General features: G+C 43.5%; 1 protein-coding gene across 3 annotated transcripts in view; it reads right to left on the bottom strand.

The window, feature by feature from the left end:
• Positions 1 to 27,263, bottom strand: part of PIWIL4 (piwi like RNA-mediated gene silencing 4) — a 211,334-nt gene that overhangs the window by 173,908 nt on the left and 10,163 nt on the right. For all 3 annotated transcript variants that reach the window (XM_033947501.1, XM_033947500.1, XM_033947502.1), the window contains exons 2-4: positions 25,208 to 25,296; positions 9,852 to 9,957; positions 3,664 to 3,789 (exon numbers count right to left, since the gene is read on the bottom strand). In XM_033947501.1, the coding sequence (XP_033803392.1) occupies positions 3,664 to 3,789; positions 9,852 to 9,957; positions 25,208 to 25,291 (316 nt within the window). In that variant the 5' untranslated portion in view covers positions 25,292 to 25,296. The remainder of the gene's footprint in view (positions 1 to 3,663; positions 3,790 to 9,851; positions 9,958 to 25,207; positions 25,297 to 27,263) is intronic.

The following is a 27,263-nucleotide window of genomic DNA, read 5'->3' as shown; positions in this document are numbered from 1 at the left end:
ATGCTAAGGCTGAAACCTCAAAGGACCTCTTTAAGAGAGCTTCCATCCTGTGGTACTGAGGATCCTTCAGCGCTGCTCCACCTTTGTTTGGAGCAGTTGTCTTCTTAGTGACTGCCGTGAGTAGTGCGTCTACCTTAGGTAATGTACACCTCTTCAGGTCTGGCAAGGGAAGCTGGTAAATCCTTGTCATTGTTCTCCCAATTCTCAACACAGCATCCAAGGACTGCCATTCAACACCCACCATTTCCTTGAGATCCACTGGTCAAGACTGATGTGCTTTTTGCACCAGAAGCTTCCCTATTTCTTTAAGAGAGGGTTCCCTTTCTTGATGATCTAGAAACTAGAGGACTTAGGAAATCAACCAAGGAAGTTCCAGGCACCAAAAAATCAGACCACTAAAGGGTCCTCACCTGGAAGATCCTGTTCTTCAGATCCTTGTCCCAAAAATCCACCCTGTCTGAATCCCTGCTCTAAGGATGCCAGTGAATCCATGAATTCCACTTATGCCACATCCTGCAGGGTAGATGAATGAGGCTTCTTGAACCCTCTAGCTCCCGGCATCCAGAAAGTTCCAGCTGCATAAGAACCAGCTGACTCTGCTAAAAGAAAAATGATTCATGTAATTAAAGAACAAACTCCAGTAAACATGGAGCTAGAGAAACTGTCAGTTCTTGTCTTGGAGGCTTTTTTTTCAGTGCTTGTGAGTCTCCTGCCACTGTGAGTGACTGAGGACAGACCAGGTTGGACTTCTCCTTCGCAAGCTGCTCATCCAGAATTGACTATGCCAAACGTGCAGGATGTACTGAGGTACTCTGAAGCTCATATTTCCCAGATGCTGACCTGGCACAGGGCTAGCAAAAGCTTCTGACTGAAGACACAATACACTGTGCTGTGCAACCAGCACAGCATCACTGCTGGGGCTGACATTGCATTCTAATAGACTCCATGGTATCTGGCTCCCACCATTCATACCCCCACTAGGTCAAAACTTCTCAAATCATTTTTAAGGATATTCCCTTATTTCCTTGGGAGGCTCTCAAGGAACCTCTTCCATAGGACAGGAGAAGGAGGCCAAGTTACAGGTGCACTCCAGAGGCGGATTGGGGGACAGGAGGCATCTGAGAAATGGAACGTGCACCCACAGACAGAAAATAACCAAGTGGCCAGGCCCTAAATCAGCTAAGGCTACTGTAACTGAAACAAGTTTATTCTCTTTTGATATGTTTTCATTTTTTTTGGCTATTGTCAGTGCTAGATTTAATTTTTTTCTGTATGGGACCATAATGGCAGATCCATCATAAGGACCAATACTGAGAGTTGCACAGGCACTCACCTACCTCTGCTGAGAAAATGAGAAATACTGGATAATCCAGAGCTTCACAGTGCCTTATAGGATAAGTCAGTAGTTCTCAGTCTCCCTCTTTTGATAAAAGTTCATATATCCACTCATCAAAATGGTCTTGAGAGATGATAGGAAAATCATAGCTACTACAATAGGTCATCTAGGAACAATTTTTGAATCATCCAAATTTCTGCAATACTTCAGGTACTTTCATCTATGGCTTTTGCTCCAATATTGGTAAAGTGGTAGGGTAGCCAAGTTAGTCCACTTTTAAAGGTAATACAAAGAAATAAAATAAAATGATACCCTTTTAAAGGACTAATTTAAAACATTTTATGATGAGCTTTCAAAGGTAACCTTTCTTCTTCAGATCGGAAATAGGTCACTATTCTGATATTGTTTCACAAAGGAATGCTTATATTCTAATACTAGTCTTATAGCCCGTTAAATTAACAGGTGCTAGAATATGTGTGTGTGTGTGTGTCTGTCTTTATTTCTTTTTCTCTCTCCTTAGCCGCTTTCTATATTTCTATCTTTCTTTCTTTTTTTTCCTTGGCTGTCCACCACCACCTCTTGTCTGCTCCCCCTGTTCATTCTCCCTTCCTTTTACCTCCCCCACCCCATCACTGCTCATCTTATCCAACAGCAGCCCTTCTCCCTTTATTTTACCTCACCCCTCTTCCTGCTCCCTCATCCATCAGCACCTCTTCCTGCTCCCCCTGTCCAGCAGTAGGCCTCCCTTCATTCCTCCCCTTGTCCATCAGCACCTCTTCCTGATCCCCCTGTCCAGCAATATGCAGTTCAACACCAGAGAAAGAGAAAAAACACAATACACTTTGGAATATAAAAAGAAAGCAGTGCAAATTTACAGTAAAACTGCATTTTCTGTTAATGAAATTAAAAATAAAATTCTTTTTTTCTACTTTTATTGTCTGGCCATTTTATTCATATTTATCCCAGTTTCTGCTCTCTTCTCTCAATTTTCTTACCAGGGTTTGCAGTCTATCTGGCTCTTCTCTCATTCCTGTCTTCACTTCCTCTCCTATATCCATCTCAGACTTTAACCTTATCTTTCAGTTTTCCTCCATTTATTTTTCTGCATCTCTATCTGCTTCTATTTCTCCAGTTGTTTGTTTTTTTGGGAGGTTTTTTTTTGGGTTTGTTTGTTTTTTTGCTAACTCCTCCCTTCCAGCATCTTCTCTTTCTCTCTCTTCCCCCTTTATTTTCAGTCTTCTAACCAGTATCTGTCTTGCTCCCTCCATCCAGCATATCCTCTCCCCTTTGAGTCGCGGTTCAGGCCTGAGATATGAGGCTGGAAGCCGATTCCTCCCGGAAGCAGTCCTCCATGTTGTTTGCCGGCCGCTGAAAGGAGGGGGGAGTGCCGCCGCTGCCGCTCCTGTTCCTGTTCAAAGCGGCCTGCTTAGGTTCATGGGCGGCTGTTTTGAACCTCGCAGGCCGTTTTCCATATGCGATTGCGTCAGAGGGAACGTGCTTCATGTGGAGAGCGGCCTGCGAGGTTCGCTACAGCCGGCCGCGAACCTCATCAGGCCGCTTCAAACAGGAGCGGCAGCGGTTGGTGCGGGAGGGGGGAGTCATCGACTTGTTCCGCGCTGTGGAGGTGATCGTTGGCTGGCTGGAGAGGGCAGGGTGTGCTAGCAGGCGGCAGCCGCCGCTCTGCAGGTGGAGAGCAGAGAAGGGCGCGCAGTTGTCTTGCCTCGCGTGAGGCCAGACCGTAAGCCGCGCATGCGCACTTCCTATGGGTCACTACAGCTCACGGAAAACGGACCCACGCTTAGAAAGTGCGCATGCGCGGCTTATCGTTTTATTATATTAGATAGGTCATCATTTGTTCATTCTGAATTTCTGCGCTGAAGGAGGATTGCATTTGAAAGCTCATCAAAAATGTATTGTCAGTCCAATAAAAAGGCATCATCTTATTTTCTTTTCTTTCTTTCTACATATTACTTATGCTCCAATATTTAAACTGAAAGTACACACAAACATTAACCTTGAAAACTGCTTAAAAATGTATCTTCACAGACTTTCAACTACTTTTTCCTGTAGGTATTTTTTCCAAGTAAAACAATGCAATTTTGAAAACACAAAACTTTGCATCTTGCGGTAATCCCTACCCTAACTCAACTCCTAGAAGCACCTCTGCTAAATTATAAAAGTACATGCACAGTAGATCAACAAATTTCACAATGTGGGGGATTTTTTAAATAGTGCTTTTACCTGTATAAATGGCTTTTGAAAAACACTCTTGTTATATGGAGCATGGCCCATAGTATATATATAAAAAATACACCAATCAGCTTTACCTGATTTGCTTTCCTTCACATGTGCCATGTTTGTTCTAGTATTGATCCCCAAATCATGGAGGTTGCGTCCCATTTTTCCTCCTCTCTCAGTAATTATGTGTTCACCCATGCCACCAGACACAGTTCCTTCATGAGAAAAATGCAGGCAAAATCATCAGATACAGAACATCTCAGAGCCAAACTGTGATACTTCTTTTAAGGAGAACAATCACATAAGAACATTAAATGTTGGTTGGTAAACTGTAGTTAAGGAATATAACTATCTGAAGTGCAGGTTAGTGGAACTGTTAAATCATCAAGGAAGGAAAGTGTCACTTAGGAAAGATATGCCTATAGTGGAGACACTTTGCTTCAGTGTTTATTTATTTATTTATTTATTATCAGATTTTCATATAAATATTATCAAGTATCCACTTGTACAGAAAAGTTGAGTTAAGTAAATAAGCAAATGTAACAAATAAACATAATAACATAAATAAACAATAACAAAATTAAATTAAAACTTAACTTCAACTCAAGTCCTCAATAATGATGGGATCCAAGATTTAGATTCAACGAGTTATTTAAAAAGATATAAATGACAATGAAAAAAAGAAAATGTGGAACATGGTCAACTGAAGGAAGTGTCCAAATTTAAACAATGAGCAATCATATTATCTCTGCTCTCAAGCGAGCGGCCGTCAAGAAAGGTGTCAGCTGGGTAGGATCATAGAAAACATATTTTTGCACTTGATACTGTATCACGCGTTTACATGGGTGACGAAGAAAAAAGGTTGCCCCTAAAGAAGTAACACCCGGTTTTAAAGTCAAAAATTAACGTCAATGTTTTTGTGTGTCTCGTGCCAGATCTGGAAACATTTAAGAACATAAGAAGCGCCATCTCCGGATCAGACCTTCGGTCCATCAAGTCCGGCGATCCGCACACGCGGAGGCCCTGCCAGGTATACACCTGGCTTATTTTATAGCCAACCATATCTTTATATGCCTCTCTCAAGGAGATATGCATCTAGTTTGCTTTTGAAGCCTAGGACTGTCGATTCCGCAATAATCTCCCCTGGGAGAGTATTCCAGATGTCAACCACTCTCTGTGTGAAGCAGAACTTCCTGACATTAGTCCTGAACTTGTCCCCCCTTAGCTTCATTTCATGTCCTCTTGTCCCTGTCAAATTGGACAATGTAAATAATCTTCTCTGCTCTATTTTGTCGATTCCTTTCAGTATTTTGAAGGTCTCGATCATATCCCCACACAGTCTCCTTTTCTCAAGGGAGAACAATCCCAGTGTTTTAAGTCGATCCTCATATTCCAGTTTCTCCATACCCTTCACTAGTTTAGTTGCTCGCCTCTGCACCCTCTCCAGCAGTTTTATATCCTTCTTTAGGTAGGGAGACCAATGTTGGACGCAGTATTCCAAGTGGGGTCTGACCATTGCCCTATAAAGCGGCATTATAACTTTCTCCGATCTACTCGAGATTCCTTTCTTTATCATGCCCAACATTCTATTTGCCTTCTTTGCCGCTGCCGCACATTGTGCCGACGGCTTCAGGGTCCTATCTATCAGTACACCCAGGTCCCTTTCTTGTTCACTTTTTCCCAGAGTTGCACCTGACATTCTGTACTCGTATTCCTTATTCTTACTGCCTAAATGCATTACCTTGCATTTCTCCACGTTGAACTTCATCTGCCATTTCTCCGCCCATTTGTATCTTGTATCCAAGAAATTATTTTAATTTATTTTTAAAGAAAAGTCTAAGCAACCAGTTTTTGTCTGGTGCTAATGCTACTGTAAAGAGAAGTGTTGCCGGTTCTGCCATTTCCCTATCTGAGCGTTCCAGTAACATTGTAATATTAGTTGGCTGTTGCTCATCTTGCAATTTTTCCGCTTGCTGGTTTTTTTCTCTCCATGTAGGCAAATAATAAACCTGGGTAAATGGTGGCAACAATTCTTCTGAAATCTCTAAGACCTCTGTCAAATAACGTTTCAACACGTCTCTAGGAGTTGTTGTTGCAACTCTGGGAAAGTTAATCAATCTGAGGTTATTATTACGAGATAGATTTTCTAAAGTCTCCACTTTCCTTCTCAGATTTATATTATCTCTCACCAATGTTTCTGTAATCTGTTTAGAGGTAACATTAGACTTTTTAAGTTCTTGTAATTCAGTTTTAAGATTTTTAATATCAACTTCTTGAATATTTACTTTTTGTTCCAATTGTACCAGGGGCTTAATTGAGATCCCAAATAGCGTCCAGAGTTCTCTTGAGGTTTCTTTAATATTAGGAAAGATTTTTCAAGTTGAATTTTAACATCCTCACCAGTCGGCTTCTCCTCTTGTTGGCAGTTCTCCCGTTCACAGGTCCTCCTCTGAACAAACACCTCAGGCTCTAAAGGACTCTCCTGCAGCTGTAGAGAGTCCAAATCCAAACTCCTCGGTTCGATGTCCAAAGCCTCCAGGGAAGGGAGCACACCGCCTTCCGATTGCTCCTCCTCTCACGGAGAGCTGGTGGTCTGAGGGAGAGGGGGGGGCGCTCTTACGTCGGGGCTCAATGAGATCTCAAGTCCTGGGGAGATCGCCACTGTCTTGCTACAGGGCATCTCTAATGAGGATGACAATGACATTCCCTGCATTCGGCGCAGGAGCTCATTGATGTTGCCGATTTGGGCCGGGCCAGGTCGCCGTGAGGCTCCATCGGAACTACGGCTCCTCCTCTTCGGCATCCTAAAAGGTAATTTTCCTCTCTCGGACAAAGGGAAATCTGAAAAAATCGCACGAACGGCTGCACCGAACTGCTCAGCTGACCTTCCCTTCCGCCATCTTGGATCCACACCTGCTTCAGTGTTTATTGAGAAGCATGTAAGAGATCTATCTGTACCAGAAATGGTATTCAAGGGTGACAATTCAGAGGCAATGAAACAAATCTCAGTGAATCCAAAAGACATACTGAGCCAAACTGACAAGTTAAAAAAGCAGTAAATCACCTGGACCGGATGGTATACACCCTGGATTAATGAAAGAACTCAAAAATAAAGATTGCTGATCCCTGCAGTACTCTTTTACATATCAGCATAATCTTAGAAACACTTCCTCTACTCTTTACCCAAGTTGACCAGTCCTGAAAGTAAGTGGCAAACCAAGCATATATTGATCCACCAATCTCCATTGCTGCCAATTTTCCTAATAAAATGCAACTGTCCACAGTATCAAAAGCTGATAACACATCTAGCAACACATTTTTATCCCCAATTTCCTAATAAAATGCAGTTCTGTCCACAGTATCAAAAGCTGATAACATGTCTAGCAACACATTTTTATCCAAATCCAATCTCAATTCATCTATAGCAGAAACCAACAATGTTTCAACACTATAGCCTGATCGAAAACCATACTGATGACAACAAAATTATTAATATTAATAATAACAGTTTATATACCACAGGACCGTGAGCTCTATGCGGTTTACAATTATTAAAAATGCTACAATTTGAGTAGAACTAGCAAAGTTAAAAACTGGTGTCTAACAGCTCTAGAGATCAGTTATTGTGGGAAAGATTGTGCAAATCAGCTACCTAAGTACTTTCAACTGTTTTAAAACTTCTTTTTCAATGATCTTCCCTGCAAAAGTCACTACCGCAATTAGCCTATAATTCTCAAAAATAGTTTCATCCAAATGTTCTTTCTTCAACACAGGCTTAGTTGCTACAATTTTCAGCAACTCTTGGTATTATATTGGTTTCTAAAGATTTATTAGCAATGGTGGTCAAAGAAGGAATCACAAGTCTATCCAATTTCTTAATTATGGAAGACAAGCAGGGATCCGCCATTGATCTTGTTGGATGCACAGATTTCAACATGGTCAACCCTTTCCTCACAATCGCAAAATCAGACCACTGAACAGACACTGCTTTAATCTATTCAGTTCCAAAATGCTCCACACCTGAAAATTTCTGTTGTGGGGCATCAGCTTTTTGAATCACATCTGATGATGACCCTTAAAACCCATAGCCCAGGGGTGAAAGAAAGATCTGTTTTAATTTTTTTATATCTATATTTAATAATACAGTTGAAATATGAATAAAGAAATCAAAACCATACTATTCAAGAAATACATCCTAATTTCCTAACCACACTCTTCCCCCCTCTCTCCCCTTCTTAGGATCCTCCCTTCAAAATGTGATTTAGACCTAACGCCTTTAACTGTATTCCTCTTCCTGAAAATGTATTAGGCCCTTCGTCGTTAATTGTATTCCTATTCCTGGAAATGTCCAGTTATCTTTTTGTTGTAATCCGCTTAGAACTGCAAGGTACAGGCGGAATAGAAGTCATTAATGTAATGTAATGTGTATGAAAGATGTACAATTGACTAAGGGGTCCTTTTATCAAGACGCGCTAGCGAGGTTAGCACGTTGGACATTTCATCACGCGCTAACCCCCGTTGCCAGCTAAAAAACCAACTCCTGCTCAATACAGGCGTTAGCGGCTAGCACGACAGGCGGTTTAATGTGCGGTATTATGCGCATTAAACCCCTACCGCAGCTTGATAAAAGGACCCCTAAAAGTTGAAGTTAAAGTTCAAATGACATTACTGCTTATGAGTATCAAACTCATAGATGCCTATATTCAGCCCTATCTAGTCAGCCAGGAACAGCTCCTGGCCAGCTAAATAGCACATAGCCTGCTATCTACCCATATCCAATGAGGAATAGCCGGCTATCTCATGCGACATAGCCGGTCACCACCAATATTCAGAAGCTCGACAGTTAAGTTCAGCAGCCAAAGACACCCACCTAAAAGGATAGTATATCTTTGAGACTTACTGGCTATGTCCCGGATGGCCAAAAACAGACCAGCAATTCAATTCTGGAAACCGGATACAGCACCATCACTGAATTTATGGGTACCATGGGAGATTGCCAGAATCAATATGAACCTGATAATAATTTAATTTGAATTTGTAGCCTGCCTTTTCAAATTCAAGTTCCACAACTCGATTCTGTATGTGACACTGAAAATTCAGCACCAATATAATTTTGAGCTAAGCATTATTCTTATAAATACCATTTAAAGTTGGGTGCTGTTTATAGAATAGTGCTTGGTACAGGGATCTGGGCTCACTTTTAGGCGTGAGGATTTATACCAAGTAAAATCTGATGCAAATTCTCTTGCCTAAATTACACATGGATCTTCCATACACTATAAGCATTGGAATTCTATGAGCATCAGAGCTTTTACTGCTTATGCAGCTTGATTAAAGAGGGCCTGTATGTAAATTCTAAGAAAACTCCGATCCACCCATGCCTCTCCAATGGCTGCATCTCCTTTTCAGATCCACGCATAGATACTGGTGCTAACAATTGTGTGCATAAATTTTAATTGATGCCAATTAGCACTGATAATTAATAGCCACCAAAGTAGCTAAACTGGACAGACAAATCACTATTCTGTTATCATCGACCACAGACTACAAAACCTTCAAGAAAGATACTAAAACCCTACTCTTCAAAAAATACATAAAACCTATCTAACACGACCAGTTCCTACCCAAACCTCACCTACCCACTCTATACCCTTAATATACTCTAATATGCTTCTAACTACCCAACTAATGCTAAAATGCCTCTATTTACCCAACACTTACCACCTTAAGATCTCGACAACTCTTTGGTAATTCTTATGTAACTCTTATGACATCTCTTATGCTACACTCCTGTAAACTTTTATGTAATCTCTGAAAACTTTTATGTAATCCGCCTTGAACCGTAAGGTATTGGCGGAATAGAAATCACTAATGTAATGGATCATTAATATGCAATTATTGGCACTAATTGGCTTGTTCTTCAATTAAATTGAGGGCAGAAATTGGGCGTGCACATGCAACCAAATTTCCATGCACAGTTTTTAGCACCATATACTCCCTCCTCTACAAAGCCACGCTAGCGGCTGCCGCACAGCAACAGCCCCAAAGCCCTTTAAATCTCTATGGGCTTCGGGCCATTACTGCACGGATTTGTAGAAGAGGGGAATAGAGAATTAAGCTGTAAATAACCAGATCAAAGCACAGTAATTCATTGGTTTTGTATGTCTGTTATACTGCTCTTAGAAACATGGCGGCAGATAAAGGCCAACTGGCCCATCTAGTCTGCCCATCCACAGTAACCACGGAAAACTTTTTAAAACAAAATTCAAGCACTTACTTCTCTGCAATGTGTTTAATGGTCTTGAGAGCTCGATACCATCCTTGCTTTCCTTTTCCGACTTCAAGTTCTCCAATGAAAAGTGTTCACTGTATCTAGAACAGCTCTGAAATAGGCCAAGAAACTAGGCTAGCTTTTCAAAAACTTATATGGGACAATATTCAATTGTAATTATGCAACAAACTTATCTGAATACAAGTGATATTCAGCCACTAAAGAGCAATTTTTTAAATGGATATACACAGTTACACGTCTTGCCTTAACTGGCAGAAATACACCAAAGAGCATTATGTGCTATTCTATAAAATAGCACGCAAATGCTATAGTGTGTAACTTCAAGGGGGCATGGACATGCCGTGGGTCTGGCACCAAGTGACATGCACAAATTTATAGAATACTATGGGTTCCTTTTACTAAGGTGTGCTAGACACCAATGCCTCCATAGAGCTTGCGTTAGTATTTTTCGTTTAGCGCAAGGTTTGCACGCACTAAAAACGCTAGCGCACCTTAGTAAAAGGAGCCCAATGAGTTTCGCATGTTACTTAGGCACTCCCATTTACACCAACCACTGACCCGGCATAAGTGATCGCGCTTAACTTTTGGAATACCAAAGCAGGTTTACCCTAGTATTCTATAACATCTTAAGCATGTCTAAATGACGTTACAGAATTGCAATGGGCACAATAATTCGAGGCACCAATGTATAGATTTACGTTCTATAAGTGTAAGTTACAACATAGATAGTGCAAGCACAGTGAGCGCATTGCTACATATTCAGCACCACTATTTATACAAACAATGGTGCTGAACGGATGAGCTATGTTAAGTGCCGGCACCAACACTTAACAATGCTGCCTGAAAATTTGGCCCATAGATTTTAGCTGTATAGTAGAACACATTTAAAAATGGATATTTGTCATAAACAGATTTGTACATCATGGAACCACATGCGAAGAGTAATTCTATAACTAGGCATCAGAATGCACATGCCTTTATATACTTAAAAGTACAAAATAAAAACATTTATACATGTAAATGTACACTTACCCAGCAGGGTATTTAAGTGCTACTTTGCATCAACATGCTTAAGAGGCATAGCTTGTAAATGCAAGGGAGTGCACAAAATTGGCAGAACATGGACAGGACTCCCACTTATGCAAATAACTTACAGAATACTCTTACGTATGTCCCTACATTCAGGCACCCACACTTATGTGCATAAATATTAAGTGTGCAAATACCGCGCTAGTATTCTATAATGGAACCTGGATGCTCAGGTGCCATTATAGAAGGCTCCTACCATGCTGGCTCCTAGAATTGCTCCCATAGGCCCCTTTTACTAAGCTGTGGGAGCGAGTGCCGTATGGCACATGCTCTGACGCCCATTCAATCCCTAAGGGCATTGGAGCATTTAATACGTCAGCCCACGCTATCAGACTTAGTAAAAGATAGGGATAGTGCCTTACCACAGTCTTCACCCCCTTGTATATTTTTCACATTTTAAGGGCTACTCAACATATTCTACTCTTTCAACATGAAAGAATATTAAAAAAATATAAAAAAAAAATAATTGAGAAACCAAAAAGAAAAATTAGATCTTGCCTGTTAATTTCATTCCTTCATACTCTTCAGACCATTCCTGATGAGTGGGTATATGTCCTCCTACCAACAGTTCTGCTTCAGTTTTAATTTTCTTACAGATGGTCTCACATGTTCCTCAAGCTCCCTCTGATATACGGTAGAATTCATAGTTGGTTTGAGGTTCTTTTCCTGGAATGCTGTATTTGGTGTACACCAAACATGTCCTCTTTTTCTGGTGTTCAAATAATTCAATTTTAGACTCATCTGTCCATAGAACATTATTCCAGAAGTCCTGGCGTTTGGCTATGTTCTCTCTGGCAAACTTCAGTCTGGCCTTGATGTTTCTCTTAGAGAGCAAAGGTTTCCTCCTTGCACACCTCCCATGCAAGTTAAATTTGTGCAGTCTTTTTCTAATTGTAGAGACATGCACTTTCACATCAACAGTAGCAAGAGCCTGCTGTAATTCCCATGATGACAGTTTAGGGTTTTTGGAGACCTCTTTTAGCATCTTGCAATCTGCTCTGGGAGTCAGCTTGCTTGGACGCCCAGACCTTGGCATGTTGGCAGTTGTTTGGAAAGTCCTCCACTTGTACACTATTTTCCAGACTGTGGCTAATGTCAAATTCTTTCAAGATCTTTTAAATCCCTTACCAAACTTATAAGCTGCTATAATCTTTTTTCTGAAGGCCTCAGATAGTTCTTTTGATCTCACCATGGTGTAACTCTCACTACAGCAGTCATGAGCACACCAAACTAAATGTCTGAGGTTTAAGTACGGCAAACCTCCTTCAAAATGCTGAGTAACAGTGTTTTAATCATGTGCACCTAATGTGATACACCTGTGTGTAATTTAAGCCACTTTAAATTGGAGGATATGTGGGGGTGTCCTAATTTATTCCTCAGTTAGAACACACATTTTTGTGGATATCTTTTTGTTTCATGAGTAAATAAAGAAAATTTTTTGTTGTTTACCTGCAATTACATCACTTTCTTTTCCAGAGATAAATAAAAAAAATATTTGACATCGATATGTGAACATTTCTTAAGAAAGAACTGAATATTTCATGGGGTGTCCTAATTTTTTCACATGACACTACATCGCACCATAACCCCGTCTAATATATGTGAGCCCTGCAAAACTGCCCTAAAACTAATATACCCACCTGTCCACCACCACCCCAATAGCCCTTATGGCTGTAGATGGCACCTATACAGAGGAATTGTAGGGTTTTGAAGAGTTTTGGTGGACTCTCACTGTCTACCATAAATGTAGTAGTTTAGAGTGGATTATGGGCCTGGCTTCTCCTCTCTATAGTTCACTAGCCCACCCACCTGACTACTTATGACACTTATGTGATGCTCTACTAGGCTTTCCTATACCAAGTGCTGCTGTTCTAGAGCCAGGTATTTACTGTTTTGTTCAAAAATTTGGGGGGGGGGGGTGTTAATGACCACTGAGGGAGTGTGTGGAGGGTCATTACTTAATTCCTCCAGTAGTCATCTGGTCAATTTGGGTACCCTTTTGGCACTTATACACTTCTCAAACAGATCTAGGTGAAAACTTCTAAAGTTCTGTCCAAGACAGACAGGGAAAGGTTTGATTATAGCTTCAGGACGTCCAAATCTAAGCCTGCCAAACTCCTGCCCATTCCCCACCTTCCAAAACACCCATTTCTATTCTGGACACACAGTGAGTTAGAAGTCCTGCTAGATGTCCAGAAAGTCAGCTTTCAAGTGCTTGTTTATGCTGTCTTTTGGACATCTATCTTTTTTGAGCTCCATAATGACTGCCAAAAAGGCTGTACCTAACCCCAAGTTTATGACATCCTCCAGGGAATCTGGAAGTCTTTCTGCCCAGCAAAAATAGGTTTGAGCCACATAATCTTTATGGAGATGATGCGGTATACAAACTTAAGGTTTAGTTTAGTTTATAATCTTCACAGACGGTCACTTATTATGCCAGAACAAAGGATCTCTTCAGGTGGGCTTCCATTCTTCGATGCTGAGGATCCTTTATTGCTACTCTCCCTTCAACAGGAATTGCCGTTTTCTTGGTAATAGCTGTGACTAGCACATCCACCTTTGGTAATTTGAAACTCTCCAATTCTGTCAAAGGAAGCTGAGAAAGGTGAGCCATGGGTCTGCCAATTCATAGGACTGCATCAAGAAACTGTCATTCAGCTTCCACCATCTCTCTCAGATATTCTCTGAAACCATATTATCCAGATCCTATTTTTCTGATAAGCACTGTCTCTTGGACTGAGAGACCCTTTTTGCAGCCGTGGGTTCCAGAGAATAGGGGACTGACAAGCCTTGCTTCATACAAAAGGCCTAGAGCAGTAATACAACTGCCGTGAAAAAAACAGAAGAAAACTACAGTGCTTTCTGCTAGCATTTTTCCCTCTGAATCTTGTTGGGGCAGCTCTGCTGGATGGGTATTTTCTTCTGCAGCCACGTAAGTTGATTTTCAAATGCTGCTGGGAGTCCCCTGCAACCCCAAAGCAGGCAGCAGTGACTCACCAGAAATGCAGCAACGGCTGCCAAGTGACCATGTGCCACATTGAGCAAGAAGCACAGCAGCGCAGTTTTCCAAATAAGGATCCATCGTCTTTTTTTTTTTTAATTCTTTATTCATTTTAAAACTTTCATCTAGTGTACAAAAATTTATAATAAATAAAATAAATCTAAGCACTTGTGCATCTTATCATTATATCTTATAATTAAAAATATAAACCTCCCCCTCCCACCCTCGAATCCCTCTAATTATTATACTTTCACCCCCCACCCAAACCTAAATCTTACATAATTAATAGAAAATTATTAGAAAAATGGCATCAATCATGACAAAAGGACGTTAATGGCTTCCAAATTTTAATAAAATTTTTATAATTTCCATTCTGTACCGCTATTGATCTTTCCATTCTATATATATGACATACTGAATTCCACCAAAACTTAAAACTGAGCCTACTATGTATGATCTTTCCAGTTATTAGTAATATGTTGGATGGCAACTCCAGTCAAAATCAATAAAAGTTTGTTATTACATATTGATATCTGACTCTTTTTTCTCATAGACATACCAAAAAGCACAGTATCATAAGATAACGCTACATGGATTTCCAATAAACAATTTACTTGATCCAAGATTGAGTTCCAAAAGGCTAAGATTTGGGGACAATAGAACAAAAGATGATCCAAAGTCCCTACATCCAGATTACAATGCCAGCATCTATTAGACAAAGAACTATTTAACTTTTGCAATCTAACTGGGGTCCAAAAAGCTCTATGTAACAAGAAAAACCAAGTTTTTTCATAGACGCTGACATTGTACATCTCATTCTCCAAGACCAAATTTGTGGCCATTGAGATGCTGAAATATTATGTTTAATCTCAATGCTCCAAATATCCCTAAGAGTATTTTTAGGCTTTTTTTTAACCAAATCACTAATAGTTTTATACCACTGCGTGTCCTGATGTCCCAGAAAGTCCGCCTGAAAACATAAAAATTCTATACTATTCAAATTTTTCCATTCAGGAAACCCTGCCTGAATGGCCTGCTTCAATTGCAACCAACGAAAATATTGTGATTTGTGAAGCCCAAATTTATGTTGCAATTGTGTAAAATCCAGCAGTTTACCATTAAAAATTACATCATTTAAAGTTCTAATTCCTGCAATTATCCAATGTTTCCAGACGACCTTGAAACCGCCAATTTGAATTTTGGAGTTTAGCCATATGGATTGATTAGTTGAGTTATTAATAGAAATTGCTGTTAAATTACTAACAAGTCTTAATGTTTTCCAAGTATCCATTAAAATTCTATTTTCTTTGTATAATCTGGGCATCTTGATACTGAGAACATGAGAAAGATGTAAAGGAAACATGAGTCGCCATTCCAAATATAACCAATCAGGAGTATATTCAATGAGATCCGGGAGGACCCAATACATATCTTGACGTAAAATATAGGCCTGATGGTACCTATAAAAATCGTCTTTTTGTTTTGGCAGCTGTTTCCTTCTGATCCTGGGAGGCATTCAAGGAGCCTCTCCCAGTAGCAGGGGAAGAGGGCTGAGGCACAGGTCAGGAGAGAAGGGAATGATCCAAAAAATGAAGAATGCATCCCCAGAGCAGGAAAACCGGGCACAAAGAAGCCCCTCACATTATTATTTTGCTGTTTTGCCTGCTGTTTCACCTTTTCTTTCATATATGGGGCCAAAAGGACACATTCAAACCAGGCCAGATTCAACAAGGGCTGCACACCCAGGAGATTGAGAAATACTGGCCATCTTTGGGCTGCATAAGTGTTTATATCATGATATCACTCAATAGTTCTCAATCTCTCATCTGTTGGTAGGAGGGCACATACTCCACTTATTGAAAATGGTTTGGAGAGATAATAAGAAACAGCATTTAGGCAGCATACATAAGGTGAGCGAGCATGCGTCCTGTTTTGAACGGGACCGTCCCATTTTTTGATCCCCTGTCCCATTGTCCCCATGCACAGCTTTGGGACACCGAAATGTCCCGTTTTCAGAGACAGAGTCCCGAAGCTGTTCGTGGGGACAACGGGACATGCAATTGCTTCCCCTCCCTCCCTCCAGCGCCAACGCTGAAGCCTGCTCCCCTCCCCCCTCCCGGACTACCTAACCGCCTGGCCTACCGCCACTTCAAACACCCTCCCGGTCCACCACCGCTGCCACCCGCCCCCCACTGCAACTAAAGCAAAAGAAGGTCCAGGTGCCGGCCCAGAAACCTTCTTCCCGACATCAATTCTGACATCAGGGAAGAAGTTCTGGGCCAGCCAATCGCTGCCTGGCTGGCCCGGAACTTCCTCTCCTGCGTCAGAATTAACATCAGGAAGAAGGTTTATGGGACGGTGCCTAGACCTTCTTTTGCTATAGTTGCAGCGGACAGCAGCGGTGGAGGACCAGGAGGGAGTGTTTGAAGTGGCGGTAGGCCAGGCGGGTAGGTAGCAGCAGCAGCGAGGGCCGGTCTGGGGGTGGGACAGGCTTAGGTGCTGGAAGGAGGGAGAGAGGCAGGCAGGCTGGTTTTAGCATGGCAGGGAGGGAGGGAGGTAGGCTGGCTAGCTTCGTGGGAGGGGATGAGACAAAGGCTGAAAGACAGTGAGGAGGACATAGGAAGGAGCACTGGGGGCACTGACATTGGAAGGAGGCACTGGGAGCACTAAGGACATAGGAAGGGGCACTAAGGACATAGGAAGGAGGCACCGAGAGTACTAAAGACATGGGAAGTAGGCACTGGGGGCACTAAGGACATGGGAAGGGGAACTAAGGACATGGGAATGGGCACTGGGAGCACTAAGGACATAGGAAGGAGCACTGGGGGCACTAAGGACATGGGAAGGGGCACTGGGAGCACTAAGGACATAGGAAGGAGCACTGGGGGAACTAAGGACATGGGAAGGGGCACTTAGGAAGGAGCACTGGGGGCACTAAGGACATGGGAAGGAGGCACTGGGGGCACTAAGGACATGGGAAGGGGCACTTAGGAAGGAGCACTGGGGGCACTAAGGACATGGGAAGGAGGCACTGGGGGCACTAAGGACATAGGAAGGAGGCACTAAGGACAAAGGAAGGAGGCACTGGGGGCACTAAGTATATAGGAAGGAAGGAGGGAGAGAATAGAAAGGGATAGTTTTTGGGCCTGAGTGCAGAAAGAAAGAAAGAAATGAAAGAAAGGATGCACAGTAAGAAGGAAACACAACCAGAAACTCATGAAATCACCAGACAGCAAAGGTAGGAAAAATGATTTTATTTTAAATTTAGTGATCAAAATGTGTCAGTTTTGAGAATTTATATCTGCTGTCAATATTTTGCACTATATTTGTCTATTTTTCTAAAGTTACTGAGGTGACATTGCATATTTTAAAGTCATCTGCCTTGACATATTTGAAACCCCCCCAAATATACATGATAATTAATATTTTCTCTACATATAGTGTGCTTTGTGTTTTTTTAAAATTTTTATGGTTACCATTATGAATTAATAAGATATTATGTATACATGAAAAATGAAGAAATTGGGGGTGGGATTGGGGGCAGGACTGACAATTAAAGATGTCCCATTTTGATGAAAAAAATAAATGGTCACGTTAAGCATACTGGTATATATGTGGATAAGTGCACCCCTGCATGTGAATATGTTAGTATTCTAAACATTTAGACACACAAGGGCCAGATTCTATATGCCTATATTGTAGGCCGCTCTGCACGGTTGTCAATCAACCCTAGGCATCACTTATAGAATCATGGCTAGACATGCCTAAGCAGACTTAAGCATCGCTAGGCACCACAGAGGTAGGTGCCGGTACATTAGGCCTAATTTACCGGTGCCTATCTCGCACACCTAGCAATGCCTAAGTTATACCACACCTATTATCTACCCCTAACGATGCCTACTTTTCAGGTAGGTATAGTTAGGTGTCACTAAGTGCCTCAACTTAGGCATCGCTAGGCATCCTAAGAGTTCCACATGGAATTCTTAATTAGTCTTTTTTTTTATTAGCCGAAAACTGTCAATTACTACTACTACAAGTGAAAGGCGTACGCAGCGCTGTACATATTTACATTTATAAATGGTCCTTGCTAGGAAGAGCTTACAATCTAACTTGGACAGACATGACATAGGGTTGGAGATGCAGAATTCAAGGTGAGAGGAGTTAGGAGTCAAAAGCACTCTCAAAGAGGTCAGCTTTTAACTGGGCCTTGAACACTGCCAGAGACGGAGGCTGCCGTGGAGATTCGGGCAGCTTGTTCCAAGCATAAAGTGCAGCAAGGTAGAAGGGACTGAGTCTGGAGTTGGAGGAAGAAGAGAAGCGCACAGACAGAAGGGACTTATTGGCTGAGAAGAGCTCATGGGGGAGGGAAGAGAGATAGTGAAGGGCAGCTAAGTGAGTGCATTTGTAGGTAAGAGGAGCTTGAATTGTATTTAGAAATGGATGGGAAGCCAATGAAGTGGCTTTAGGAGAGGGGTAACGTAAGTAAAGCAGTTCTCCCAGAATATGAGTTGTACAGCCGAATACTGGATGGATTGGAGGAGAGCGAGATGCTAAGTGGAAGGCCTCAGAGTACCGAATTGCAGTAGTCTAAGTGTGAGGTTTTTGAGGATATGAATAAGTGTTTTGGTAGTGTGCTCAGAGAGGAAGAGTCAGATCTTAGTAATTACCATACCAATTAAGCCATTAAAAAAAAATTATGCGCAGTTCCGAAGTCAGGAGCTGCAATCTGGCCCAAAGGGCTTATAAATTTAGTGCCTATTTTATAGAATTGCCCTTTTAAGTTCTGAACTCTGTGTGCTTGACTCATTCCTGCTTGTGAACACAAAAAAGTCTTTCTCATAGTACACCCTTAACTTTGTTCATAATCAATGTGCTTGTCAAGTCAAGATTCCAAGCTTGAATCAGGTCAACCCAGGCACTGAATATTGTCTGGCACCCTTTTTGTTGTTGTTTTTTTTAAACATCTGTGATCATCCTCTAGCACCCCCTGATGCAGCCCCCCCCCCCAATCTAGGTAAACCCCAATGGGCCTACCTTTGTATCCTGGTGGTCTGGTGGGGGTGATGAGGGCAGGAGTGAAGCTCACTCACTCTTACCCCTTGCAGCTGCTAGTAGAAAATGGCTGCCAAGAATGAGGAGAACTAAGTCCAGAGGGAAGAAGAGGTGAAAAAGAAAGAGAAAGGAACCCCTGAATAGAATCCACTGAAAAAGGAGCCTGAAGAGGGAAAGTACCTAAGAGGACAGAAGACCCCAATATAGGCTAGCAGTTCAATAGGAGACTCCTCTCGCGATGGGGAAGGGTCAGCCAATATGCCTCCCAGATATCCTGAAAGCGAGACCACCTGCGTTCATCTCGAGTGCCCGCAGCCCGTCTTTCCAAGAGGGCTAAGTCATACATGGACCCCTGCCATCAAGAGAAAGAGGGAGCATGCGGCTCTCGCCAAAAAGTCAAAATGGCTTTCTTAGCCAACAAAAGGGCCTTAGAAAGCAACTGCCGCTGCCCAACAGTGCACCCAGGAAGCTCCGCCTCTTGGTAAAAAAGAGCTCCACAGGGATTACATCTCGGGATCCCAGGAACCAATGAGGACAAGTAGGTCCAGACACGCTGCCAAAAGGCTCCCACTGAGGGGCACTCCCAAAACATATGCCCCAGGGAAGCAGGATTAATAGGACATTTGGGACACCCCGCATGATCTGCAATACCGGCCCGGTGTGCTCTGTGAGGGGAAATAAAAGCTCTGTGAAGGAATTTATATTCTTGTTCCCTATGTAACATGTTACATGATATGGTGCGTACATAGACAAAGCAGCGAGAAATCAATTCAGACGGAACTATGCAGCCCAAGTCAGCACTCCACGCCCCTGCCAACCAATCAGCTCATTCGGTCTGTAAAGGGGGGCCCAGAGCAGCAACATAATATCGAAGACGTGGAGCCGCATCCTCCCCCAACGCCAAATACCTCCCAAGATCCCGTGCCACCAATCCGCTCAATCGATCCCCAGAGAAGCTAAGAACATAATGTCGGAGCTGGAGGTAGCCGAAAGCATCCACCCTATCCAGCCCATACAGCGATCCCAATTCGGCAGAGGAAAGAAGAACGCCCCCATTGGAGAGAACATCCCCCAGTCTACGAATTCCATGGGCATGCCAAATCCGAAATACCTTGCTGTCATTGCCCGGTTTAAAATGCAAATTACCCACCAGCGGGAGTAGAGGAGTGATATTAGAGTGGATGCCCAGATGCTTACACAGTAATTTCCAAATGTGTCTCATATAAGCCCAAACAATATGTCCCCTGTAGACAGAGTCCAACTGGGCAGCAGGAGCATGCAGCAAAAACAACCCAGAGATAGGGTGTAAAAAACCCCTGTCCACGGAAAACATTAAAAAAGAAGAGCTCTCCATACACCAGTCCCAAATCAATCTAGTCCCACATGCCAGATTATAGGTGCGAATGTCTAGCAGTCCAAATCCCCCCTGCGACTCAGGCAACATCAAAATACGAAGAGATAGCCGAGGCCGGCGCCCACGCCACAAGAAAGTCCTCAAAGCCCTATACAACTGAGCTAGGTCCCCGGTCCGCAACCACAGCGGAAGAGTTTGAAACAGATAAAGCCCCGAGGGACTATCATCATATTGTACAAAAATATACGCCCCGCAAGGGATACCGGCAAATCACCCCACAAGTGAAGGAGCTCCACCGTGCTCCGGAGCAGGGGCTTTACATTGATCTCATAGAGTCGTGTGAGGGAAGACGGTATCAGAACCCCCAGATATTTTACCTGCTGTGGTGCTTCCCGGAGCGGGAAATCAGCCCACGCATGCGAGATACTAATATGGAGAGGAAGTGCCTCCGATTTAGACACATTGAGTTTGAGGCCCGAGATTACCCCAAACTGGTGAAACATCTCCAATAATCTAGGGAGACCTGAAACTGGGTCAGTCAACATGACCATAATGTCATCGGCAAAAGCCATGCAGCGCAGAGAGGAATTCCCCAGCTCTACTCCAGCTATCTGAGGATGGCATCGAAGGGAAATCAACAAAGGCTCCAAAAACAATATATAAAGCAGAGGGGACAAGGGGCAGCCCTGGCGAGTGCCTCGCTGGAGAACAAAGTCTGGAGAAGCTACCCCATTAACCAATACGGCCGCCACTGGGTGAGAATAAAGGGCTCCAAGAGCTCTCATAAAGAACCCCTCCAACCCATAATATCGCAACAAGGGGAATAAAAAAGCCCACTCTACTCTATCAAAGGCCTTTTCGGAGTCAAAACTAATAGCCAGCGCTGGTTGCTGCCGAGAAACACAATGGGCCAAAGCAAGGAGGAGCTTCCTAACATTGTGACCTGCTAATCGCCCCCGCACAAAACCTACCTGATCTGCACCCACCAAAGAGGGAACAAACTGGGCCAAACGATTAGCCAGAACCCGAACTAAAATTTTTAGATCAACATTAATAAGCGAAATAGGTCTATAGGAGCCCACAAGCAAGGGGTCTTTTCCCGGTTTAGGCAATACAGTAATCAGCGCTCGATTCGCTCCCAGAGGAAACTGCCCTACCTCAGCTGCTCTTTCAAAATAGCCCCGTAACGGATCAGCCACATACCCCTGAAGAAGACGATAGAATTCCCCCCCCCCAAAGCCGTCCGGGCCTGGAGATTTACAAAGAGGTAGATGCTTGAGAACATCCAACACCTCCTCTCGGGTTATGGGGGAAGCCAAGACATCCGAGTCCACCGCTGACAGCTTAGGTAAGGGCAAAGAGTCCAAAAATGCCCGAATCTGAGCCCCTCGACCCACTACTTCCGCTGTATATAAAGATCTATAAAAGGTAACAAAAAGCTGTTCCATCTGAGACTGATCCGTGACCAACCTTCCCCCATCATCTTTAAGCGAGGTAATCAAGGTGGCACCCCGCCTCGCCTTAGTCATCTGGGCCAGCATTCTACCCGGCCTATTACCAAAACGGTGTAATCAGTACTTATAATAGAAAAGGGATTTATGGGCCCTCTCATGAAGAAATGCGTGGAGTGCTGACTGGGCCATCTGAAAAGCATGCTTATGAGACAGGGTAGGATTCCGAAGGACCAAAATTCTACTGTCCCGCACCTTGCGTTCAAGAACCAAGATATTTTCCGCAAGCATTTTCTTACGGCGCGCACAGTAAGCTATCACTGCCCCTCTGAGCACCGCCTTGGCCACCTCCCAAAACAAAGTTCCATTATCCTCATGGTCCCCATTAAATTCTACATAGTCCCGCCACTTCTGCTCCAAGTAAGATTTAAAATCCGGGTCCAAATAAAGCGCTATCGGAAATCGCCAGTGCTTCCCTCCCCCCATGGTGCCAGCTGAGAAGCTTATGTCCATCCACACCATAGTGTGATCCGAAATAGCCAGTACTCCAATCTCAGCCGCATGAACCGCATAAAAAGAGGAGCGCGAGAGAAAAATATAATCTATTCGAGAGGAGGAACCATGCACTTTAGATGTGTGAGTGAAATCCCGCTCCCCTGGGTATAGGGTCCGCCAAACATCCACTAGATCCAAAGCCTCCAGCCAAGCAGCAAGCCCATTATCCGACCTACCGGAGTTGGGAGATGATCCCTTAGAGGAATCCAGAAGCGGATCTAGTATAGAATTAAAATCCCCCATAAAGATTTTCTGAGACTCATGGATTTGTGATACAGACAGCAGTACCCCCAATAGTGTCTTATAAAAGGACCGCTGTGCACTGTTGGGAGCATATACGGACACCAAAATTACTGGGCGTTGATAAAGAGAACCCTGAACAATAACATAGTGGCCCTCTGGATCTGAGAGGACCCTAGATGCAGTAAAAGACACTGATTTGCGAATCAAAAGAGCCACCCCCAGCCCTGGTTTTAGAGTAGGAGGCCGAGTAACACTACCCCACCCAGGATTGGCACAATTTACCATGTTCCCGTTCATTGAGCTTAGTCTCCTGCAGGCCAGCTATATCAGCCTGATGTCTGGCTAGGCACTGCAAGATCTTAGTTCTCTTGATAGGAGAATTGATACCAGAGACATTCCAGGACACACCCTTCTTAACAGGCATAATAGAGAAAAAAAGAACCAGAGATACCAAAAGAGAAAAAGAGCACAAAACAGCTGCCGAGGGTCCCAGCCCATCCCCCAGCAGCCCAGTCTCCACCTCACTTCCCCACATGAATCAGCAACAGACTCACAGTCAGGAGCCTCCTCCCTCCCTCCCTCCCTCCTGAACTCCCCATTCCCTCCTCCCACCCAACCCCCCCAACATACCAAAACCCACATCCTCAACACCCCCCTCACAAACCCCCCCAATCCCACCCACAACCAAGCCCCCTCCCACCACCCCAACCCCCACACCTAGAACCCCCTCCCCCCCTCCCACACCCTCCAAGACACACCACTCCACCACTCCAGAGAGGGTATACCAAAGGGCCCAAAGTCCCACCCCCTTCCCAGCCTCCAGAACAGCCACCAAGCCGGAATCAATCAATGGAAACCCAAAGAAAGAGCCCAGGGGCTGATCAGATAATATATAACCAGAAGAAAAAGCAAGATCATACAAAACCCCGCCAGGCAAGAAATCCACCAGAAGCCATGGCAGAAAACTGGAAAACAGGAACCCAAGCTATACAGTCAGAGCCCCCAAAAGGGGAACCACAAACAGAGTACAGGCACAACCGGTGCAAAGTAACAGTGCCAATGGGGATACCACCCGCTCCCCGCAGGCTGCCCCACTCAAATCAAACTGAGTAAACACAAAGTAGTTTCAGAATCCCTCAGGTGCCAGACCCCAGATCAGGATACCATTGAAGAACTTGCGCTCTGGCCGCCGCACTGGTGTCAAAAAGATGAGGCTGGCCATCATAGCTCACCCGGAGCTTAGCAGGGAACTGCAGCGTAAAGCAAAGCTTTTTCTCAGTGAGTTGCTTGCAGACCGACGAGAAACCCCTCCTCAGAGAAGCCACCTGTGCAGAATAATCCTGAAAGATGAGGATACGCTGGTTCTGAAACTATAAATCCTTGCGCTGGCGATAGTTGCGGAGGAGAAGATCCTTGATGGCAAAGTTCAATATGCGAAGAATCACCACTCGCAGTCTGGTCGCTCCCTCCTGCCTTCTGCCCAGCCGGTGTGCCCGTTCGATGCGCAAAGGTCCCAGGCCCCGCGTGCCCAGCAACTCCGCCGCCAGCCAGGTCTCCAGTGTGGGAAGCAGATCTCCCTCCTGCACAGATTCAGGGACCCCCACCATGCGCAGATTGTTCCGTCTAGAGCGATTCTCCAGGTCCTCCATTTTTTCCTCACATTGTCCCACCTTGCAGCGCAACTGCTGAACTTCAGTCTGCAGCGTGACAAGAGAGTCTTCCGCGGAGCCAACCCACTGCTCTACTTCAGTGACCCGAGAGTTAAATTCAGCCACCGTTGTGGATAAGGCAGCCAGTGACTCCTGCACTTTGTCCAGGTGCGTCCCCAGCGCTGAAACAACTGCCTCAATGAGGCGCGCAATTAGATCCGCTCCTTCTGCAGCCGCAGCAGCGCCCGGATCCGCCATTTTGTCCTCGTGGCTGGGCCCCGATTTTGCCCGTTCCCGATCCTTTTTCCCTACCTTGGAGGCCATATCCGCCGTGCCTCTGTGCACAAATCTGTCCATAAGCCCCCGAGGAGCTGAGGAAGGCACTTGGTGGAGATGATTTTCGCCGATTTTAGTTCAGGGAGGCCGAAGCAGGGGGAGAACAGCGGAGCTCAGGGAAAACGCGTCCTCCCTGCTCTCTGCACGGCCCCGCCCCCAGCTGTCAGCATTTTTAAAAAAATGCTGTCTGCTGTGGGCAGAGTACCCTCATTGTATTTTACAGTACTTTAAGGACAAGTTTAATACAGAATATACAGATAACTGTACTGTGACAAAAGAGTTACTTATTGCTGCTGTCCAAGAATCTCTAAAATGATAGCACAACTGGCAAAGCAGATGCCACTGTTGGTATTTTTAAGCAAAACATGGTGGATGGTAATCATTTGGATGGCAGTGAAAGTATTATAGCATTCCAGCAGAAGAGAAGTGATGCTATGAATTGTGTTGTTTGTACTCTTACATTACAGAAAATCTAAATAAAAGGCTATTTTTAATTGCAGAGTTAATGTTTGTATGATGACAGCTAAAGCAATCAACATAAATACTGTATTTCAATGTAATACAGTTGATTCCAAATAATGCATAATGAGATACATAGATGCAAAACATACTGCTTTAGGGGATGTTTGTCCAGTGATGGGGGTATTCTCCCAGAGGGCCTTTCCTCGAGCCCTCACTCGTGCCCGACCTTCCATGGGACCTTTGTGGAAAGCAATATAGAATAGTGTCAATGAGTGGACAACTCTGAATAATACAAAAAAATGCTGAACAATTATTTCACATTCATGATCACTTTGTATTTTCTGCTCCAACTAAATGGTACACTATGTAACAAAACTTCATTTTATTTTTCTGTTCCTGGGTAATACTGTAAGTGTTCTTTCTTAATTGCCTATGCCACAAAAGTATAGAAAATGGCTATCATTCCCCTCAAACTTTGTTTTTTATGACCAGGACAGTGATATTTTGAAATTTACCTTTTTGGGCAGAACATTCCAGATTGATTCCTAGCTGAGTAAATTTAGGGGCCCCTTTACTAAGGTGCAAACATCCAGCAAGAGGGAAAAAGTACTCCTTAGAAGCATCTGCTGAGATGTGCAATGCCTACAAGACATATTTCGGCACGCCTGTTGGGGATCAAGACAAACCTTGGGCACCTCACTTCACATGTGAGTACTGCCCAAAAACTCTGGAAAGTAAGAAAATGTTGTTTCTCACTAGGATGGCGGAATTTTCCACTATAAAATTTCTTAGAATGTTAAATTTTTAAAAATATTTCAATTTAAAAATTTTCCAATGTCATTTGAAAATATATCCATGTATGAAATATATTGTGAGACACTGGTACACATTAATCATAGGTGAAATAAATTTATTGTTTTAATTACCGCAATTTCATTTTCTTCTTCTATGAGATGGTACAGAGAGGAAAAGAGCCATGAAGTTTGCTATCCCTTGAATTTGGCGGGAGCCCACTGATCACTCAAGCAACTGCTACTTCTGCTTGGTGGACCCTTCCAAAGGTTGAACTGGCAAGCATGCATTTGCAATCACATATCCTGACATTCCTTCATCCATCGCCCCAGTGCCACATTGTCCTGAGTTCCCTATACCCGCTCCCCCAGAGAGAGAACAGCTGTCTTCAGAAGAGAGCAGCAAGTCATAGAGTGAGGGGGATGTTGTAGATCCACTTTACAATATCAGTGGTGCAGCTAATGAGAGAAACCCATACTACTATCCAAACAAAAAATACCTTAATGATTTGATCAGAGATCTTGGTCTCACCAAATCCAATACGAAGCTTTTGACATCTAAGCTCAGGCAGTGGAACTTGTTGAATGAAAGTGTGCAAGTCACAGATCAGAGGAATCATCACCAAGCTTTTTCCATGTTCTTCAACATCAAGATGGGCTCTCTTTCTGCCACAATGTGACCAGTCTGTTTGAGGCAATTGGAATTGTATGTAACCTGAGTGGTGTCTCTTCTTTGACAGCTCATCCAGGAGCATCAAAGCTGTGCTGCTACATAATGGGAGCAAGTATCCATCTCTTTCACTGGCTCATTAAGTGCACCTCAAAGAAGATTATAACAGCATCAAGACCTTACTAGGCACCTTGAAGTAGAATGAGTTCAGCTGGGAGGTCATCAGATACTTCAAAATGGCAGAATTCCTAATGGATCTCCAAGGTGGTTTTACCAAGTTTCCCTGTTATCTCTGCCTTTGGGATAGCAGAGACACAAAGGTGTAATGCCAAATGCGGGATTGGCCACAGCGAACTGAGTTCTCTCTGGGAAGAAGAAACAATGTCAAATGGGAATCACTGGTGGACCCTCAGAAGGTGCTGATGCCACCACTGCACATCAAAATGGGCCTAATGAAACAATTTGTCAGAGCTCTAGATAAGGAGTAGGCAGCCTCTTAGGCAGCCTTCAAGTACCTTCAAGACATCTTCTCTAATCTGTCTGAAGCAAAGGTCAAAGTTAGTTGTCTTTGTCGGACTACAGATAAAGATCCTGGAGCACAAGGAATTTCTCAAAAAGCTAACTAGGAAGGAGAAAGTAGTTTGAATAGCTTTGTCACGATGGTTTTGGGCTTCCTGGGCTATAACAAGGCCAAAAACTGGTGAATTACAGTAAAATGATCTGCAGGAGGTCACTTAAAGCCCA

Source organism: Geotrypetes seraphini, chromosome 6 (assembly GCF_902459505.1).
Source record: "Geotrypetes seraphini chromosome 6, aGeoSer1.1, whole genome shotgun sequence".
Taxonomy (NCBI): domain Eukaryota; kingdom Metazoa; phylum Chordata; class Amphibia; order Gymnophiona; family Dermophiidae; genus Geotrypetes; species Geotrypetes seraphini.
Note: the sequence above shows the minus strand (reverse complement) of the source record. Positions and strands in the feature narration are given on the sequence as shown.